At 43.0% G+C, this 21,518-nt stretch overlaps 1 protein-coding gene across 4 annotated transcripts in view; it reads right to left on the bottom strand.

Moving 5' to 3' along the window:
• The window catches only part of LOC122551842 (ATP-binding cassette sub-family B member 6-like), a 262,691-nt gene that overhangs the window by 128,190 nt on the left and 112,983 nt on the right, over positions 1 to 21,518 (bottom strand). For all 4 annotated transcript variants that reach the window (XM_043694361.1, XM_043694362.1, XM_043694364.1 and 1 more), the window contains exons 8-13: positions 18,601 to 18,710; positions 11,115 to 11,180; positions 9,311 to 9,436; positions 8,394 to 8,470; positions 4,451 to 4,514; positions 1,449 to 1,534 (exon numbers count right to left, since the gene is read on the bottom strand). In XM_043694361.1, coding sequence (XP_043550296.1) covers positions 1,449 to 1,534; positions 4,451 to 4,514; positions 8,394 to 8,470; positions 9,311 to 9,436; positions 11,115 to 11,180; positions 18,601 to 18,710 — 529 coding nt within the window. The remainder of the gene's footprint in view (positions 1 to 1,448; positions 1,535 to 4,450; positions 4,515 to 8,393; positions 8,471 to 9,310; positions 9,437 to 11,114; positions 11,181 to 18,600; positions 18,711 to 21,518) is intronic.

Raw genomic sequence — 21,518 nt, forward strand, 5'->3', positions numbered from 1 at the left:
TGCCAGGGTTGGAGGATTTGAGCTATAGGGAGAGGCTGAATAGACTGGAATGGTTTTCCCTCGAGCATCAGAGGCTGAGGGGCGACCTTATAGAGGTTTGAAAATTATGAGGGGCATGGATAGGATAAATAGACAAACTCTTTTCCCAGGAGTGGGGGAGTCCAGAACTAGAGGGCATTGGTTTAGGGTGAGAGGGGAAAGATATAAAAGAGACCTAAGGGACAACACTTTCATGCAGAGGGTGATACGTGTCTGGAATGAGCTGCCAGAGGATGTGGTGGAGGCTGATACAATTGCAACATTTAAGAGGCATTTGGATGGGTATATGAATAGGAAGGGTTTGGAGGGATATGGGCCGGGTGCTGGCAGGTGGGACTAGATTGGGTTGGGATATCTGGTCGGCATGGACAGGTTGGACCGAAGGGTCTGTTTCCATGCTGTACGTCTCTCTGACTCTATGAGGATTAGACTGGGTATGTCCAGGAAAGATGTTCTTGATGACCGGGCAGTCCAGAATTTTGAGTCACGGTTTCTGAATAAAGCCTTTCAGAACAGACGAGAAGAAATATCTTCATCCAGATAGTGGTGATAATGTGGAAATCTCTGCCAGAGAATATGGTTGGGACCAAAACACTGAATGTTTTCAAGGAAGATGCAGATAGCTTGCTTAGGACTAAAGGAATCAAAGAAATGGGGTGAAAGTGGAACAGGGGACAGAGTTGAATGATCAGCCGTGAAGAGCTGAATGGCCGACTCCCGCTCCTATACTCTTCATTTTTATGTTCAGCAGAGTTTTAATCAAATGAGGGAATGAAGGGTTATAAGGGTAAGGCAGAAAATTGGAATTGAGGTTTCTCAGATCAGCAATGATCTCACTCAGTGACAGGGGAGATTTGATGAGCCCAATGGGCTAATTCTGCTCTTATGCCTTTGGTGTACTGGCATTGATTCGACAATCAAGTGATGAGTTTCACATTGCAGAATTCCTAGCTTCTGACTTTCTGTTCTACCACACGATATCCGCAGTTTAGCTTCTGGTCAAGTGTAACACCCAAGAAGTTGATAAAAGAGATTCATTGATGGTAATATCATTGAGTGTCAAAGGTATGGGTTAGATACTCTCTTGTTTGAGATAACTGCCTGTCACTTATGTGACACAACGGATACTTGGCACTTGTCAGCTCAAGCCTGAACACTTTCCAGGTCTTGATACCTATGAACATGAGCTGCTTCATGGTTTGAGGAGCCGCGAATGCTATTGAATGTTGTGTAATCATCAGCAGACATTTCCACTTTTGACCTTATGGAGGGGAGGAAATTGATAAAGCAGTGAAGATAGTTGGACAGAGGAAACTACCCCAAGGAAATGCTGCTGTGATTTCTTGGGACGGAGATGATTGACCTTAAACAACCAAAACCATCTTCCTTTGTGCATATTATTCACTTACCCATCAACATAGCTAAAATAAACTTCATCAAACTCCACCTTTCCAACTTTGAAAATAAGATCTGCTGCATTGATGTCATCAGTAATCTGAAAATATAGAATGATCATCTTCAGTGTGTTTATTTATACATGACAAAGCGATTCTCTCTCTCACTGTTCCCTGTACACAACAACATCTGTACTTCCTCAGGAGGCTAAGGAAATTTGGCACGTCCGTAAGGACTCTTACCAATTTTTATAGATACACCAGAGGAAGCATTGTATCTGGATGTATCACTGCTTGGTATCACAATTGCTCTTCCCAGGACTAGAAGAAACTAGAGACTTGTGAACACAGCCCAGTCCATCACACAAACCAACCATCCATCTATTGACTCCAACTGTCCTTCCCACTGCCTCAGGAAAGCAAAATCAATATAATCAAAGACCCTTCCCACCCCAGTTATACTCTTTTCCTCCTTCTTCCGTCTGGCAGAAGATATAAACATTTGAATACACCTATAAACAGATTCAAAAACAGCTTCTCAAATGTTAATTCTGAACTCTCTCTGCACCTTCTGTGGCTGTAACATTGTACTCTGCATCTGTTAGCCTGATGTACTTCGTATGGTTTGATCTGTCTGTATAGCATGCAAAACAAAACTTTCCCCTGTACCTCGTACATGTGACAACAATAAATCAAACTCAAACCTACCACCTGACAGGTTTAAACAAAGGTTTCTCAACTGCTTCTCGATGTAAAGTGCCTGAGTTAACCGGATAGGGGAGGGGACAGACGGACTGGTGAACAAGTTTTTTTTTCCTTATGGGTGACCTTACAAAGGTCTTTATAACTTATGATGGAGGCTTCATGATATAAGGTAATCACTAATAAATCCAATGAGGTCTTCAGGAGATCCTACTTTATCCAGAGTAGCGAGAATGTGAACGTAGGGATGACGCACACAGACTGCAAGCATTATAGAAGCCCGACAGTGTGGAAGCAGGCCATTTAGCCCATTAAGACCACATGACCCTCTGAACAGCATTCCACCCAGACCCACCGCATCCCTGTAACCCTGATACAGTGAAAGGGGTTGATTTGCGGGCTATACAGGCAAATCATACCATACATGGCTAATCCATCTAGTCTGCACATCCCTGGGCATTATTGGGCAATTTAGTATGGTCAATCCACCAAACCTGTACATATTCGAACTGTTAGAGGAAACCGGAGCACCCAGAGGAAACCCACACAGACACGAGGAGAATGTGCAAACTCCACAGTCATCTGAGGCTTGAATCGAACCTCGGTCCTTGGTGCTGTGAGGCAGCAGTGCTAACGACTGAGCCACCATGCCACTCCCATGAAGTCTCATGCCAGGCATAAATGCTGCTATGGATATGGTAGCCTTCTTCAGATCTGCTCAGGTATCACGGCAGAACCCTGGAGGTTCCAGATCATAGAATCATAGCATCCCTACAGTGTGGTAAGAGGCCATTTGGTCCATTGAGTCTATACCAACCCTCCGAAGAATATACCAGACCCAGCTCTACTTTACAGAAATGGCACACTGATAGAGTTGGGTACATAGCTTGAACTGAATGTCAGTTGAACGTTTGAATATCAAATGAATGACTTGGATGAAAATGTAGGTGTTCTGATCAGTAAGTTTGCAGACAACATGAAAAATAGTGACATTGTGGGAAACGAGGGAAGTTACCAAAGGATACAGCAGGATAGTTGAGCAGAGAAATGAGTTTAATCCAGACAAGTGTGAGGCATTGCATCGCAAGGTCAAATGCAAGAGGATAGTATATAATAAATGGCAGAACCCTGAGGAGCACTGATAGAGAGAAAGATTTCTGCAAGATAGCTTCCTGAAAGTGGCAACACAGGTGGGTAAGGTGATAAATTCAGCATAAGGCATGCTTACTTTCATTGGACAAAGCAATGAGTACAAAAGTTGGCAACTCATGTTGAAGCTGTATAAAACAACTGTCCTTAGGTCACATTTGGAATACTGTGTTCAGTTCTGGTCGCCACACTATAGGAAAGATGTGGACTCTTTGGGGAGAGTGCAAATGTGGTTTATCATGCTGTTACCTTGATTGGAGTGTATTAGCTAGAAGGAGAGGTTGGACAAACTTGGACTGTTTGCGCTAGAGCACTGGAGGCTTAAGGGTAACCTAATATAAGTGTATCAAATTATGAGAGGTATTGATAGCGTGGATAGCCGGAGTCTTTTACTCAGGATGGAGATGTTAAATACTAGGGGGTGTAGGTTTAAAGTGTGAGGAGGAAAGTGTAAAGGAGATGTGCAAGGCAAGGTTTTTATTTACGCAGATGGTGGTAATGCCTGGAATGTGCTGCCAAGGAGGTGGTGGAAGCAGATAATGAAAGCAATGTTTAATAGGCATTTAGACAGACCCATATTATGGCTAGTTGATGTTCATGTATCCTGGTGGCTATTTTTCTGCCTGTTGTTACAGTTCTTGCACGGTATTTTGTAAATGACATTAGTTTTGCTTGTTGTCTGTAAAAGGTCTTTCAAGTTCATTAGCTGCTGTTTTCGTGTGTTGGTGGGTTTGTGGTTACCATGATGCTAATGGGTCTGAGTAGTCTAATTTGGAGTAAATGTGAGCGACATCACTTTTCAAGATGCTTTACTGGAGTATATGACATAGCATGGATCAATTGAAAGAACAACAGGTCACCAAAGACTTGGTGAGGCAGGCAGGTTTAAGTACGTTCATCAATGTTAAACGGGTGACAACATATGAGGGGGGAATTCTAAAGCTGAGAGCTTAGGTAGCTGAAGGCCACACAACTTCACTGATGGAGTTACAGAAGCTGCAGATGACAAAGGAGCCAGAACTTAATAAGTACAGTTACTTTCCAAATGTCTCCTTTTCCTGGAGTGCCAATTTCCCCACTCCAGGTGTTCTGGTCCTCTGTTATTACTCTGTTGCATTGTCACAAGACAAAGTATTATTTATTTTTAAGAAAAGCAAGCCACCTACCTCCTGTTCCTCACGGAAGAGATCAAACATGTTCTCCATGTCTATAAATGAACTTTGGATCATCCTGGTGGACAAAGGGGAGAGGAGATTAGACATCTGTAATTAATGCTACAGGGAGATGGTAGCATAATGGCATTGTCACTGGACTAGTGATCCAGAGACCCAATGATCTGTGAATATGGTTTTGAATCTCACTTTGACAGAAAGTGAAATCTGAATCAATGAAAATCTGGAATTGAAAGCTAGCTTAATGGCAACCATGTAATCACTGCCTATTGTCGTAAAAACTCATATGATTCACTGATGTCCTTTAAGGAAGGAAATCTGCTATCCTTACCTGGTCTGGCTTACCTGTGACTCTAGACCCTCACCAATATAGCTGACTCTTTACTGCCCTCTCAAATGGCATTAGCTGGTCAGTTCTAGTCCAATTAGAGATGGCAATAAATATCAGCACAAAAGCTCAGGTAACTCAAATACGTGCTCATGTCTCAAACTGATTAGATATTACAAAACCTCCAAAAGATTAAGGTGAAAAAGGATATGGAACCTTTGAGAAAAGTTATGGTCACATCCCTGCAATGTTTGCTTCAACAGAAGAGTCAAGGATCACTCGTCACATTAGCATGGGGACCACAAGACTATAAGGAACAAGACCAGACTGTTCAGTCCATTGAGATTTGGAAGGATTCGATATTGATTTTCAGATCTAATGAATTCTCTTCTACAGTAAGTCCACTCTATTCATATCTTAGGCAGAAGGTCACTTTAACTTCTGTGATTATCAGCATAGTCCAAATTTGTCACAGTGAGCAACTGAATTGGATAAATGAAGGAAGTCCCAGGACTGCCCCTTAAGAAAGAAACATTTGCCTTTCTAGCCACACTAAGAATAACTATGATATTATTGGAGTATAATAAGAATCCCTCTGGTTCACTGATGATCTTCAGTGAATAAAATCTGTAATCTGTTTTTGTTAGGTTCACATGTGACTTCTGACTCAATGTGGTTGACTCTTAATTGCCCTCTAAAATTGCCTAGTAAGCCACTCAGTTTTACCAGCCAGTATAATGAAGTTGAAACACATGAAAACAGATTCAACCATATACCTCGCTATCGAAAGCAATAATGTGTATCCAATCTGGATGACCTTGTAAAGCCCTTATTAACAAAGCTCTTATCCTCCTTATTGACAATTTGGGACCTGAACCAAAATTAGAGTCAGCTGTCCTAGACTAGGCAAGCCACAGCCAGACGCAATCATATTCACCCAATAATACCTTCTAGCTAACACGGTGGCGCAGTGGTTAGCACTGCTGCCTCACAGTGCCAGAGACCCGGGTTCAATTCCCACCTCAGGCGACTAACTGTGTGGAGTTTGCATGTTCTCCCCGTGTCTGCGTGGGTTTCTTCCGGGTGCTCCGGTTTCCTCCCACAGTCCAAAGATGTGTGGGTCAGGTGAATTGGCCATGCTAAATTGCCTATAGTGTTAGGTAAGGGGTAAATGTAGGGGTATGGGTGGGTTGCGCTTCGGCGGGTTGGTGTGGACTTGTTGGGCCGAAGGGCCTGTTTCCACACTGTAAGTAATCTAATCTAATCTAAAAACCTAGACACCTCAACAACTTCCTTCAATCTGTCCTGTCCTATCAGCAGGAAAGATTCATCAAAGGTGACGAATCAGTTGCACAGAGAGAGGAAACAGAGAGGACCTAGCAGCATTCTACATTGACTTCAGGCACAATGAAATCTCAGGTTATCAGCTCAAACATGAACAAGGAAACCTGATTAGCTCATACAGCCTCATTCTCGGCTGATGACTGGTACTCCTCTATATTGAATGCCACTTAGAAAGGGCACAGAATATACTCTGAATGGGGGACGTTGATATCCATTGCCAAGAATGGTTTGGTAGCACCATTACTAATGAGAATCCTGAAGGATAAATCTGCCAGACTGGGCTGGCAGCAAGTGGTGATGGAACAACAAAAGCTTCACCACTAACAAGTCCAGGTTAATAGAAATCATGGACTAGATTTATGTACTTCACAAGAAACTACTTTTTTTTTCCAAAGGAATAAGCGTTATGTCTGACAAAAAAAACCTATAATTCTCTAATTTAAACTCTTACACACAGACAGACAGACATGGACAAACAAAAAATATAGATGTTATAGGTGGAAGGAAAAAAGGGAACACAGTTTAATTGCACCAGTTCACAGGATTCATCGACGTGCCCTTTATTTCGAGTCCTTCTGATCTCCGATCTTCTTCTTTCCCACCGTTCTCAATTCTTTACTCCAGGCACAGGGCAGTTAGCATACAAGTTGTTCAGTCTCTATCGCCAGTTGGAGGTGGTAGCAAATAGGCAAGTGGTGAGTGAGATATAGCTGGCTACATTCCAATTATTCATTACTCCTCTGCAAGGAGAGAGAAGATGCTGTCCTTTTAGAGATAGCCTGTATCAAACCTGAAATGTTAACTTTGTTTCTCTCTTCACAGATGCTGCCAGACTCAGGTTTCTTCAGCAATTTTTAAAAAATTTCTGATTTCCAGCATCCGCAGTGTATTGCTTTTGTTTTAGCAACTGTGTGGTGTTTTACTGTTATTTTATTGGTAGTGGGGATACCACAACAAGACCACAGGACTCCATATTTTCAATTATATCATTCTTGCCACATGTTGTGGTTTGACACATTAATGTGAACAGAAACACTTCTTTAAAAGCTTAAGGCTGAAAGGAACTGAAGCATCTGAGAATGGGTCATAATGGTACAGGCTCAGCAGGTTGTGGATTCAGGTCAATAAAGAGGTTAAGTGTCTAACCGAGGCTGCTACTGCCCAGTGTCCTGAAGCAGTATGAGTTAGCATTCTTCATGGGGAGGTCATCAATTAAATCCCTCCCTGCCGCTTCTGATATTTCAAGTGGATTGTGAAGATCCTAAGGTACTATCAGAAGAACAGCAGAAAGTTCTCATGTCCTGACCAACATTCCCCATCAATTAAACAAATGATAACATGGTCAACTGCCACAGCGTTTTGAAGATTTTCAATGTATGTGGAATGATACGGGTATTCAAGATTTGATAAGATCATAAGACACAAGAGGAGAAGTAATCCCATTGATTTTATTCCACCATTTGATAAAATCATGGCATCTAATAAACCACACACACTCCTGCCATTTCCAATACTAACTAAAACCCTATTTGTCTGATAAAGCACTACAACAAAGCAAGTCAAACAGTCACTGAACATGAAATGTTAATTCTGCTTTCTCTCCACAGATGGTGCCAGACCTGCTGAGTTTCTTCTTTAATTTCTGTCTTTTTTTGAGGTTGGCGGAAAAATTGGACCAAGGCTGGTTACTGAATATCATGAGGTAAGCAGGATGTTTCTCTTTTCCCTCTCTTGACGGTACTGAATTCAGCTAGGGTATGGATGCGTTCTCGATCCTCTCCTTAACTTCAGCACTATACCTGTTGATCCTTCTTTCTATAATAGTGCATTCACTGGCTAACATTGGCCAGAGAGTCTAGGGTAAGAACACAGAACAATACACTACAAGAACAGGGCCTTCAGCCCACTGAGACAGGGCATAGGTTTAGAGGGAGAGGGGAAAAATACAAAAGAGACCTAAGGGGCAACTTTTTCACACGAAGGGTGGTACGTGAATGGAATGAGCTGGCAGAGGATGTGGTGGTGGCTGGTACAATTGCAACATTTCAGAGGCATTTGGATGGGTATATGAATAGGAAGGGTTTGGAGGGATATGGGCTGGGTGCTGGCAGGCAGAACTAGATTGGGTTGGGATATCTGGTCGGTATGGACGGGTTGGACCGAAGGGTCTATTTCCATGCTGTACATCTTTATGACTCTAAATGGGTGGCAGTTGGAGAAAATTAGCACAAAAGGAGGAAAACAGCAATATCCAAGGTCACGAACCTGTAGTATGTCCCAAACCAATTGAGCGGAGTGTAAAGCTGAATAATGTAAGTTCCAAACAGGACAAAATCACCAACCTATGCAGAAAAACAAGAACATTCAATTAGAATACTGAGAATATAAACGGAAGAGCCTTGGGAAAAGTTGATGAGCAGAGAGATCTGGGAGTTCAGGTCCTTTGTACCCTGAAGGTGGCTGCACAGGTGGGTAGAGTGGTCAAGAAGGCATATAGTATGCTTGCCTTCATCGGACAGGGTATTGAGTATAAGAGCTGGCAAGTCATGTTAAAATTGTACAAGACTTTGGTTCGGCCGCGTTTAGAATACGGTGTCCAGTTCTGGTTGCCACATTACCAAAAGGATGTGGACGCTTTGGAGAGGGTGCAGAGAAGGTTTACAAGGATGTTGCCTGGTATGGAAGGTGCTAGCTATGAAGAGAGGTTGAGTAGGTTAGGATTGTTTTCATTAGAAAAAAGGAGACTGAGGGGGGACCTGATTGAGGTTTACAAAATCATGAAGGGCATTGACAGGGTAGATAGAGATAAGCTTTTTCCCAGAGTGAGGGATTCAATAACGAGAGGTCACATGTTCAAGGTGACAGGTGAAAAGTTTAAAGGAGGATACATGCGGCAAGTACTTTACACATAGGGTGGTAGGTGCCTGGAATGCGTTGCCAGCAGAGGATATAGAGGCAGGCACGGTAGATTCATTTAATGTGAGTCTGGACAGATACATGAGTAGGTGGGGAGCTGAGGGATACAGATGCTTAGGAATTGGGTGTTCGGTTTAGACAGTGGATTTGGATCGGCTCAAGCTTGGAGGGCCGAAGGGCTTGTTCCTGGGTTATAAATTTTCTTTGTTCTTTGTAATGTTAGAGATAATTGCAACATTCACCCAAGAAAGTAAGATGCTACTGACCTGAAGCTTTTTCTCTGTGACAAAGTAAGCACTGAGGAGTGACCCAGCTAGCAACCCAAGGCCAATGATCAGGTTCTGTGTTTGGTTCAGAAGGGCCAGACTGGCACTTGTTTTCCATTCTGCCACCTTAATTAAAATATCAAGAAACACAAGCAGTAACAGATTCAGTTCCAGGAGCAAATGTGAATGAAGGAAACGTATCAAATCTGGATGAAAGGTCAGTGATCTGAAACAAGAACTGTTTCTCTCTCCACAGATTTTACCTGACATGACGAGATGCTTCTATATTTTTGTCTGAATATTGCCAATGCTCAAATTCACAACGGGGTTGGCCTGGCACTTGATTCTGGACCACCAAAAAGCTGGTTTTACACCAAAGCGCACCCACACTGTGCAGACCAAAACCCCCAAAATCAGTTCATGTCAGTATTTTATTGTCCCAACAGGGTAGGATTTGACCTCTGGGAATACATATTTACATTTTAGAACATCAGGAAAAATTGGAAACAATGCAACAGTTTTGATATTTTGTGGATTGAAAAGGTTTCAGTGAGATTATACCAAGGACAAAAATCAATAATTTAATGTGCACTATAGCCACCTGCTGCTTCCAGAAAAAACAACTGACCTTACAGAAGGCATGCAAAGCTTCTTTTACAAGGATGATTATGGCGCTTAATGACTGGAAGGCCCAATTTGAAAAGACAAAAGGAACTTCTATGTTATTAGTTGCCTAACAACCTTTTCTGGATTTAGTGTTCTGTGCTGCAGATCTAAGTGATTTAGAAGGAAGATATCTCAGATGCTGAAAATATCTCTAATGAAACTCTTTTCTCAATAAAAGCTCCTGGGAACCTGGTAAAGTTTCCAAATACCAGGACCTCTGACCATCTTGAAAAACCTTGACACAGTTAGACTGTGACCAATTTCCAAAACCCAGATCCGTTAGTCTCCATTCGTCTATGGCTGTCAGCAATTCGATCTTTGTCACAGAAAACCTAGTGGACCATGAGAAGCCATCACATTTTATTGTTTCCTGAGTCCTGGCCATTTTGGTGATTGAATCAACACATTGATACTGCAAATGACAGGCTATTGAGTTTTGATTACCAGTGCACAGATGAGCTCATTAAATACACTCAACACACAAGAGATATTTGATTTACAAGACAGTCATGAGTTATGGTGGGATGGATAGCAAAGTGGAGCTAAGGGCCTAACCAGATCAGCCATGAACTTTCTGAATGACAGAACAAGGTTGGTGAGCTGAATAGTCCACTCGTGCTCCTATTTCTTATGTCACTTACAAGAACAGTCTTCAAGAGTCAACTGACACAACAGGAAAAGAAATATGCTTTGAGAAGGCTTGCCTCTTGTAAGTGCGAGTGAATCAAGCAAGGTTTGGTTTAGTGCATTAGCAGCAGCACAAACCAGTGCATTGTGAGAACCACAGATCTGACCTCCATGCTGGGATTGGCACTAAACCAAAATTCCAAAAGTTGACTGCACGGTTATGGAGCTAAACAGAAGAATCAAAATAAAGCAGCAAATATTGGAAAGACTTTGCAGGTCTGGCATCATCTGTGGAGAAAGAAATAGCATCAACATCTTAGTTCAATGGTCATGAGTGAACACGTTCTCCTGTTTCTGTCTCCAAAGATGATGTCACACCTGATGGAGATATATCCAGAAATATTGGTTTACATTTCAAATTCCAGAAGTTAGCAGTTTTTACTTCTGAATAAAAGGTGATGATCTATTCTGCAGCATTGCCACAATTGGGATGTCGTTCTGGTGCACTTACCTGGTACTTCAGTATGGCATCATTGAAACGGTTAACCTCATAACTCTCAGCATTGTAATACTTCACCTGGAGGTAAAGGAAAGAAATATCAGTTTTGTCTATTGTGGGTACTTTTCTCAGAAGATTGAGTGTCTTGGAACTTTATTCCTGAAAAGGTAGTGGAACCGTGGTCTTTGAATATTTTATGACAGCGATAGACACGTTCTTGATAAATAGGGAGTGAAAGGTTACTAGGGAAAGGCAAGAATGTGCAATAACCAGACCAACTATAATAATGAATGGCAGAGCAGGCCCGAGAGGCCAGGTAGTCAACAGTGTGGTGCTGGAAAACCACAGCAAGACAGGCAGCATCCGAAGAGCAGGAGAGTCAACGTTTTGGGCAAAGCCCGTTTATCAGGAATGAGGCCGGGAGCCGAAGGGGTGGAGAGGTAAATTGGAGGAGGGTGGGATTGAAGGGGGCAAGGTAGCTGAGAGTGAGATCGTTGCATGGAGGTGGGGTAAAGGTGATAGGTCAGAGGGGAGGGTGGAGCAGATAGGTGGGAAAGAAGATGGATAGGTAGAACAGGTCATGAGGGTGGTTTGGAGGGTTGTGTCTGGGATAAGATGGTGGGAGGGGAAGTGAGGAAACTGGTGAAATCCACATTGATGCCATGGAGTTGGAGGGTCCTGAGGTGGAAGATGATGCGTTCTTCCTCCAGGCGTGGCTTTCCTCACCATATCCCAGTTCCAAATTTCCAACTCAGCATCACCCTCATGACCCATCTTACCTGTCCATCTTCCTTCCTACCTATCCACTCTGCCCTTCCATATGACCTATCACCATTACCCTCTCACCTCCATTCACCTATTGCACACTCAGCTACTTTCCCCCAAGCCCCAACCCCCTCCCATTTATCTCTCCACTGCCTCAGCTCACAGCTTCAATCTTGATGAAGGGCTTTTGTCCAAAACATCGACTCTCCTGCTGCTCAGATGCTGCCTGACCTGCTGTGCTTTTGCAGCACCATACTCTGGACTCTAATCTCCAGCATCTGCAGCCCTCATTTTCACCAAGAGGCCAAGTCACCTACACTTGCTCTTTATGTTTGTAAGGGTGAGGAAAGGAAGTAGAGAAGAAAAATTTGCTTGGATTTACACAGCACCTTCTCCCACATTTTACATAGCCAAAATGCTTAAAACAATCCATTATTATTGGAGTACAATGATTGTTGTGCACAGACATGCAGTATGCAGATAAAGAATTAATCAACCACTTAAAGAAACTTGGTGTTGTTTCAGTGAGTATATTAAAGATTATTTTCCCCTCCTAATCAAGGATATACCAGACAGAAATTCAAGTTGTGAAAAGTGGACTGTCATCTTTGCCTGAAATTCCATTCAAAAGCAGCTCCACACTGGGAGAATCACCCCCTGAATCGAGTTAGAAAAATTTCCATTATCTCAGGATGACCCAAAGGGCTTTTGCCTGAAACGTTGATTTTCCTGCTTCTCGGATACTGCCTGACCTGCTGTGCTTTTCCAGCACCACTCTGATCTAAACTCTGGTTTCCAGCATCTGCAGTCCTCAGGCCAAGTCACCTACACTTGCTCTTTATATTTGTAAGGGTGAGGAAAGGAAGTAGAGAAGAAAAATTTGCTTGGATTTACACAGCACCTTCTCCCACATTTTACATAGCCAAAATGCTTAAAACAATCCACTATTATTGGAGTACAATGATTGTTGTGCACAGACATGCAGTATGCAGATAAATAATTAATCAACCACTTAAAGAAACTTGGTGTTGTTTCAGTGAGTATATTAAAGATTATTTTCCCCTCCTAACCAAGGATATACCAGACAGAAATTCAAGTTGTGAAAAGTGGACTGTCATCTTTGCCTGAAACTCCATTCAAAAGCAGCTCCACACTGGGAGAATCACCCCCCGAATCGAGTTAGAAAAATTTCCATTATCTCAGGATGACCCAAAGGGCTTTTGCCCGAAACGTCGATTTTCCTGCTTCTCGGATACTGCCTGACCTGCTGTGCTTTTCCAGCACCACTCTGATCTCAACTCTGGTTTCCAGCATCTGCAGTCCTCACTTTTGCCTAGCCAAACTATTTTACAGTCAATGAAGTATTTTGATGATTCAGTCACTATTGTTACATAGGAATCATCACAGTTAATTTGTGTACAAGTTCCAACAAACTGATAATGCCTGGATTACAGGTTGTTCTGCTATAATGTGCATTTCATTAATGCGAATTTGCTGTAACGTGGTTGATGGATCAAGGACACTGTTTCGAAAGCACAAACTTTTATAACAGGTATTGGTTATAAGGCAATTCTGACCCCATTAGTTTAAATGGTGTTGCTATTACGTGATTGTCTATAACACGGGGTTGCATGAGAATGGAATTATTGTGTTATAGCAGAAATGACTGTATCTGTTTCAGTGACATTGATTATATGTTGATTAGAACAGCCGAACTTCCCTCCTCTACAAAAATGATTGCCAACAGATCTTTTATGTCTACCCAATCAGACAAACTCTTATCTGAAAGATAGCACCTCCAAGATTGCATTGGTGATATGCAATCAAATATCTGGAGAAGGACTAAATCCTTCAGCCTTCTGGCTCAGATTTGATTGCTGAGCTACAACCTAGAGCCATATAATCATACAGCACAGAAACAGGCCTTTCGGCACAACTCGTCCATGCTGACCAGGTTTGCTAAAGTGAACTAGGTCCATTGACCCTCAAAACCTTTCCTATCCATGTACCTGTCTAAATGTCTTTACCACTTCCTCTGGCAGCTCATTCCATTCATGCACCACCCTCGATAGGAAAAGGTTGCCTCTCAGGTCCCTTTTAAATCTTTCCTCTCTCACCTTAAACCTATGCCCTCTAGTTTTGGACTCCCCCACCCTGGGGAAACCTGACAACTGCTCTTTAGTGCTACAGGATCTCAAGATCTACCTATAACAACACAGCAGGCAGAAAGGCTCTCAAAGAAGCAATTCATCTGCAGAGAAAGCAGCCAGACACATGGATGTCCGTAATTCTTGAGAGTTTATTCAACTTTTGTCCCTTGAAACAAAATCAAAAGGAAGTGAATTGATCCTTCGCTCACTTTGTACAGGGCACAGACTACCAAGCAGAAACGCGTCATTCCATTTCACCTGATTAGTACCATTCTGTATTCAAATATGCTTTGAAGTTCATTTGATCCCAGTAGCAAAGAAGAAAATTTCAGAGGGAAGAGTCAGGAAGAGGTGGGAAATGTTAAACCCTTTGATGGCTTTCCAGAATGCTGCAAGGCACAGGACTGCAGTTGAGAGCTAAAATCACGGCTGCATCTTCAACGTCTCATCATGTTCTGCGGCTAACAGAGCAGAAAGTGCAATCCTGTGATGTTAAACATGTCACTAATTCACTTCCCTCCAGCACCAAAGCAGTAGTGAGATCAAAGGTAATTTAGGAGGCCGTAATTCACTAAAGCCAGCAAATGACACAAGAAAGGGCAGCGTCCATCTCAACTGTTATGTTCAGATAGTTTCATTAAAACAAAATTATATAACATGGGAGAACTTTTTAAAAAAATGTCACATTCTCACAAGGTAGTCAATAATTCAACCACCACAGAGTGCCCAACAGGAGAAGCTATAATTCAATGGGTAGCAGTCTCACCATTCAAGCTCAAGATCAGGGTTGAAGTCCCACTCCAGGACCTGAGTGCATTGAAAGAAAATCAAGGCTGACATTCCAATGCAACTGTATGAGAAAACTAAGGACAGAGATGTGACATGGTGACTCAGTGGCTAGCATTGCTGCCTCAGCGCCAGGGACCCGGGTTCAATTCCAGCCTCGGGTGACTGTGTGGAGTTTGCACACTCTCCCAGTGTCTGCGTGGGTTTCCTCCGGGTGCTCTGGTTTCCTCCCACAGTCCAAAGATGTGCAGGTCAGGGTGAACTGGCCACGCTAAATTGCCCATAGCATTCAGGGATGTGTGTAGGTTAGGTGTATTAGTCAGAGAGGAGAAAGTGAGGACTGCTGATGCTGAAGATTAGTGTCAAAAAGTGTGGTGCTGGAAAAGCACAGCTGGTCATGCAGCATCTGAGGAGCAGGAAAGTCAATGTTTCGAGCATAAGCTCTTCATCAGGAATGCACCAGGAGTAAATGTAGTGGAATGGGTCTGGGAGGGTTACTCTTCAGAGGGTTGGTGTGAACTTGTTGGGCCAAATGGTCTGTTTCCACACCAGGGATTCTATAATTCTATGCTGTTTGTCACATAACATATTACACAGAAACCCTATCTCCCTATTCTGGTGAACGTAAAAGTTCTCACCAAAGTGACAAGGTAGAATTTTGACAAACAAGAAGCACTCACAAGGTGGTAAACTGAAAGTTGGCAAACACAGCTTTGTTGCAGATTTTTAATTAACCCAACACAATCCTGCTTTCGAATGTCCAGACTAAATGCGAGCAGGCGAACCTGATTGCAATCCTCACCCTATTGTTCAAACCTCAAAGTTTAAACATGGGACCCCAGTAAGGGTCAGAATGGATGCATACTTCAACAATCAGGACTTAAACCACAACTTCAATTATAGGGGTCTCAATTTGGTAGTTTCCCTCCCCACTGAACTCTTATATTCTAAGGGGCACCCATGGAGGTCATGCTGCGGTAATGTAAGGGCCCGTAAAGCTACTTATCCCAGCAGATGAGAGAAAGAAGCTAGCTTATGAAGCAAAGTTTAGGCGGAAATAACTAATGAGGTCAGATGCAGAACAGCACACCTTTGCTCAGAGATATGACCAAGGTTCAATAACCTGGGGAAATATGAGTAGCACGGTACATGCCAATCCCCACACTCTGATTTTATCATCACCTCATTCAGCTCCAGTCTTCACAGAATACATCACCATCACTCAGCATATCCAAGTTGCTGCACATTAAAGAGCAGATCCAAGATTTGCCATGGCACCGATGGTGACCTATCACTTGATCAATAACTATTCTTGTGCTCTTTTGTACATGCTCCAGTACATCAGTACTAATGTACTGGAAGTAGTCACCAGCTTCATCCTAAAAGTATTCCTCAAATTCAAGGAGTAATCTACGGAGTCAGTTTGGAGCTTGGAATATCTGTGGGATACTTAATAGGGCAGAATGAAGACATCATGGCAGCTTGTCTGATATCTTGCACAGGCATGCATGATTATCATTGGGTAGGTACATACCAACCAACATAGAGCTTTAATTGACAAACAATCCTGATTATTTCATGGGTTCTTTGGTGACCGCGTGTGTGGCCTATGATTCTGTGGATTTGTGGGGAAATCTGAATGTCTTTCTCACTGTAAACAGCTAGCCCAGTTTGCAAACTGATGAAAAATGCTGGCCCCAGGAGGCATAGTTTCAGTCACCCAGATGTAGCAAGTATGTGCTGCAGATTGCAAAATCCTGCAGATGGCACTAAGATGTTCCTAAAAGGAGATGGAGGCAAAGAAATCCCATGACCTTGATTACCACTGGAAATACAGGCTGTTAACATTTAACTGGGAACAGTGCAACATTAATGAATGAGATCCCAATTAAATCCATATGAGCAATCTGCCTGTTTGACTGCTACTCAGGACAAAACCAATTCACACCATGTTTCATAATTAAGGAGATAACTTCATTGTAATACACTCAGCTGAAACAAACAGCAGAGTAAAGGATACATTGCAAGGACTTTGCCTTTAAAAGCTGTAGACTGCAGTAAGGAAGAACTACTTTTAAAAAGAGATTCCCCAGAATGGCAGCAGAATACAACAACAATAATACCAGCTAAGTTTAAAGTCAGGATGGAATGTGTTGGTGAATTTCATGAATTGCTCAACCTCCTTGCGGGAGCACGAGGTGGCGCCAGTGCAGTCATCAATGTAGCGGAGAAAGAGGTGGAGTGGTGCCGGTGTAACTACGATGTAACTACCTGGACCATCTCTGACACCTCCCTCCCCTTCCTGGACCTCTCCATCTCCATTAATGACGACCGACTTGATACCGACATTTTTTACAAACCCACTGACTCCCACAGCCACCTGGATTACACCTCTTCCCACCCTACCTCCTGTAAAAATGCCGATGTGGAAGGCTCCTTTAGGGCCTTCCACCCTACCAACCTTCGCATAAACCAAATCATCCGCCGACATTTCCGCCACCTCCAAACAGACCCCACCACCAGGGATATATTTCCCTCCCCACCCATTTCCGCCTTCCGCAAAGACCGTTCCCTTCGTGTCTACCTGGTCAGGTCCCTACCCCCCCTACAACCCACCCTCCCATCCTGGCACCTTCCTCTGCCACTGCAGGAATTGCAAAACCTGCGCCCACACCTCCTCCCTCACCTCCATCCAAGGCCCCAAAGGAGCCTTCCACACCCATCAAAGTTTTACCTGCACATCCACCAATATCATACATTGCATCGGGAGCAACTGATACAGTCTCCTCTACATTGGGGAGATTGGATGCCTCCCAGCAGATGGCTTTAGGGAACTTCTCTGGGACACCCGCACCAATCAACCACACCGCCCTGTGGCCCAACATTTCAACTCCCCCTCCCACTCAGCCGAGGACATGGAAGTGCTGGGCCTCCTTCACTGCCGCTCCCTCACCACCCGACGCCTGGAGGAAGGATGCCTCATCTTCCGCCTTGGAACACTTCAACCCCAGGGCATTAATGTGGACTTCAACAGTTTTCTCATTTCCCCTTCCCCCACCTCACCCCAATTCCAAATTTCCAGCTCAGCACTGTCCCCATGACTTGTTGTACCCGCCTACCTTCCTTTCCACCTATCCACTCCACCCTCCTCTCTAACCCTCACCTCCATCCCCACCCCCATTCACCTATTGTACTCCATGCTACATTCTCCCCACCCCCACCCTCCTCTCATTTATCTCTCCACCCTGCAGGCACTCTGCCTCTATTCCTGATGAAGGGCTTTTGCCCGAAACGTCGATTTTCCTGCTCCTCGGATGCTGCCTGAATGGCTGTACTTTTCCAGCACCACTCTAATCTAGTATCTGGTGATTTGTCAAATTGCTGTTTGTGGGAGCTTGCAGTGTGCAAAGTTACTGTGCTTTCTACATCACAGTGGCCAAACTTCAAAAATATTCCTTTGTCACAAAAGCACTGTGGGATATGCTGGACATCAGCAGAAAAACAAGTTTTTTCTTCCCTTCATTTTACTCTAGTGGTTAAGTTGAAACTGAAGTAGCAAGATCACCAGAGAGGAATGAATTAACCATAACTGGCAAAAAAAAAACCCTGTTGCCTCTCCCCATGCTCCCTTCTTTCATTAACTGGTTAGCACTTCCACTATTTTCACCCACATCACATCTTCCACTCACCTCTCTCCACATCTTCTTCCTCCCCAGAACCATCCTTCAACATCTCCCACTACCCTCGAGTCGCTGCCCAATGCCAGAGGAATAATAGACTAGACAAGCAAACATTACCGTCTCAAAGTTGAGCAAAGAATCAACAGCCTTGGACTTTGCTTCATTGTCCCTGGTGTTCATTTCTCTCCTGTATTTTGTTCTCCATTCAGTTATCACAATAGTTATGGCTGTAGGCCAAAGGAAATAGCACCAGTTAGCATGACACAGTGATATATCTTATGCCGACAACCGCAAGAGCTTCTACTTAAACATGAATGTGAACAGTACAGGTCATAATGATAGTTACTCGGAGTACAAACACCCCAGCAAGGAACCAAATTGTCACCAAATTCATACAATGTACTGTTACACTCCTGACAAAGTACAAATTAATTCCTTTTCAAAAAAAAAAGGATTTTGGGCTTTCCAGGCTGGGTCAGCAGCAGTCTCTGTGGTGAAGGTGACCCACAGTACTGTTTGGGATGGATTTCCAGCACTTTCACACAACAAAAAAAAAAGAAAGTGATATATTTTCAAGGTCTGTGGCTCTGTGAGGGGAACTAGCATGTGGTGGTGTTCCATGTCTCTGCTGCCATTATCATTCCAGATGGTCATAACTTTAGGTTTGCTCACGTTCCTCAGCTGAAGTATTAGGAAGGATGTCAAAACTTTGGAGAAGGTATAGACCACTTTTATAGGAATTATCAGGGATTGCAAACTTGTTACATAGAGTGGCTGAAGGAAGTGAAATTGTTCTCCCTGGAATAGAGAAGGTTAAGGGGAGATTTACTATAATCACAAAGTATATTAATAGAGTAATAAAGAAAGCTGATTTTCAGTGGCGGGAGATTTGTAACCACGGAACATAAGTTAAAGATCATTGGTAAAAGTGCGAGAGACGGCTTACGAAATCATCAAATCACAAGTTACTGTGATCTGGAATTAGCCTGAAGGAGTGATGGACATGGCTTAAACAGACATTTTCTTTCGCAAGTTACTAAGTATTTGAATGAGAAAGAATTACAGGGCTCCAAAGTAAGAGTTAGGGAGAATGTGGCCACCAAAGAGTGGAATAGACAAAATGGGACAAAATTATTTCCATCACCTCATCCTAGTGCTCATCATAAAGTTAAAAATTTGGGAAGCAGAATTTATAACTCTCTTGCTAGGAGTGTGGTTAAATTACATATTATGTGGAGGAGCCGGTGTTGGATTGGGGTGAACAAAGTTAGAAATTCTGTCTCTTATGGTCCTGCTCCACAGCTACCTGATACAGGAACAGCACTCTGAAGGGTAGTGCTTCCAAATGAACCTGTTGGACTATTTTTAACTTTGTCCAGTTGCATATTGTATGAGTATGTCACTATCACTAGTGCTCCATTAAACCCTGATAACATAACTCAATCAGAAAAGGAAGAGTTGTATCCAGCAACACTCTGGTTTTGAAGCCTGATCATGGAGATCTTAGTTTTATTACATCTGCTCCTCTAAACAACACTGAAGAGGAATGGGTAACAGTCATGAACTGCACTGTATGAATAGCAAAGGAGCCTGCTACCAGACTGACAACACTGTTGGAATTATCAGGAATTAAGAGCATCATTCCACTGTCCCCTGTATGGCTAGTGTCAGGAGCTTCATTTGCCTGTAGTTCTAGTACCTCTGGGATTCAGAGAATCACCACACTACCCTTAATCACAAGGACACAAGGATTAGGTATATGAGTAAGCCATTTGGCTCCTCAAACTGTGAAGAGGATACAAGGAAACTGAAAAGATTAATTAACTGAATGGTCAAAGAACAGGCTAACTATGAAGCATAATGTGGGAAAGTGTAAAATTATACTTTTTGGCAGTAACAAAAAAATGCGTGTTATCTAACCGGTGAAAGGGTGCAGAGCTCCGAAGTGCAAAACGATCCGAGTGTCCTAATGCATGAATTGTAAAATGTTAGTATGTAGGTACAAGCAAATAATTAGAAAAGCTAATAGAATCTTCATGGCTAATCTTTGAGTTATTGGCTGTGCATAAAGAAGGGGGTGTTTAAGGGACTTTTGTGCTACAGTGGTACCATCCCACATCTGGGCCAGAGACCTGGGCTCAAGTCCCACCTGCTCAAGATATGTGTCACGGCACATAGGAACAGGCTGGTTTAAATAAAAATTTAAAAAAGAATCTTTGTTTTTTGAAAGAGAAATTAAGTACAAACTTATGATGTCATGCTTCAGTTTTATAGGTCATTGATAAGACTACTTATTGTATACTGTGTACAGTATTTGTCTCCTTATTTAATGAAAGGTGAAACTAAATTGGAAGCATTTCATAGATTTATTAGATTTGAATAGAATCACAGAATCCCTTCAGTGTTGAACAGGCCATTTGGCTCATCAAGTGCACACGGATCCTCTGAAGAGTATCGTACTCATACTCACTGCTTTACCCTATTCCTGCATGTCCCATGGCTAATCCAGCCTCATTCCTGATGAAGGGCTTATACCTAAAACATCGATTCTCCTGCTCCTCAGATGCTGCCTAACATGCTGTGCCTCTCCAGCGTGACACTCTCAACTATGATCTCCAGCATCTGCAGTCCTCACTTTCTCCTAATCCACTTAACCTGCACATCCCTGGACACTATGGGCAATTTAACATGGCCAATCTGACATAAAATGCACATCTTTGGACTCTGGAAGGAAATAGACAATGGACAATAGGTGCAGGAATAGGCCATTCAGCCCTTCGAGCCTGCACCACCATTCAACATGATCATGGCTCTTCATTCCTAATCAGTATCCTGTTCCTGCCTTATCTCCATAACCCTTGATTCCACTATCTTTGAGAGCTCTATCCAACTCTTCTTAAATGAAATCCAGAGACTGGGCCTCCACTGCCCTCTGGGGCAGAGCATCCCACACAGCCACCACTCTCTGGGTGAACAAGTTTCTCCTCATCTCTGTCCTAAATGGCCTACCCCGTATTTCTAAGCTGTGTCCTCTG

The sequence above is a fragment of the Chiloscyllium plagiosum genome, chromosome 7, assembly GCF_004010195.1.
Source record: "Chiloscyllium plagiosum isolate BGI_BamShark_2017 chromosome 7, ASM401019v2, whole genome shotgun sequence".
Lineage (NCBI taxonomy): Eukaryota > Metazoa > Chordata > Chondrichthyes > Orectolobiformes > Hemiscylliidae > Chiloscyllium > Chiloscyllium plagiosum.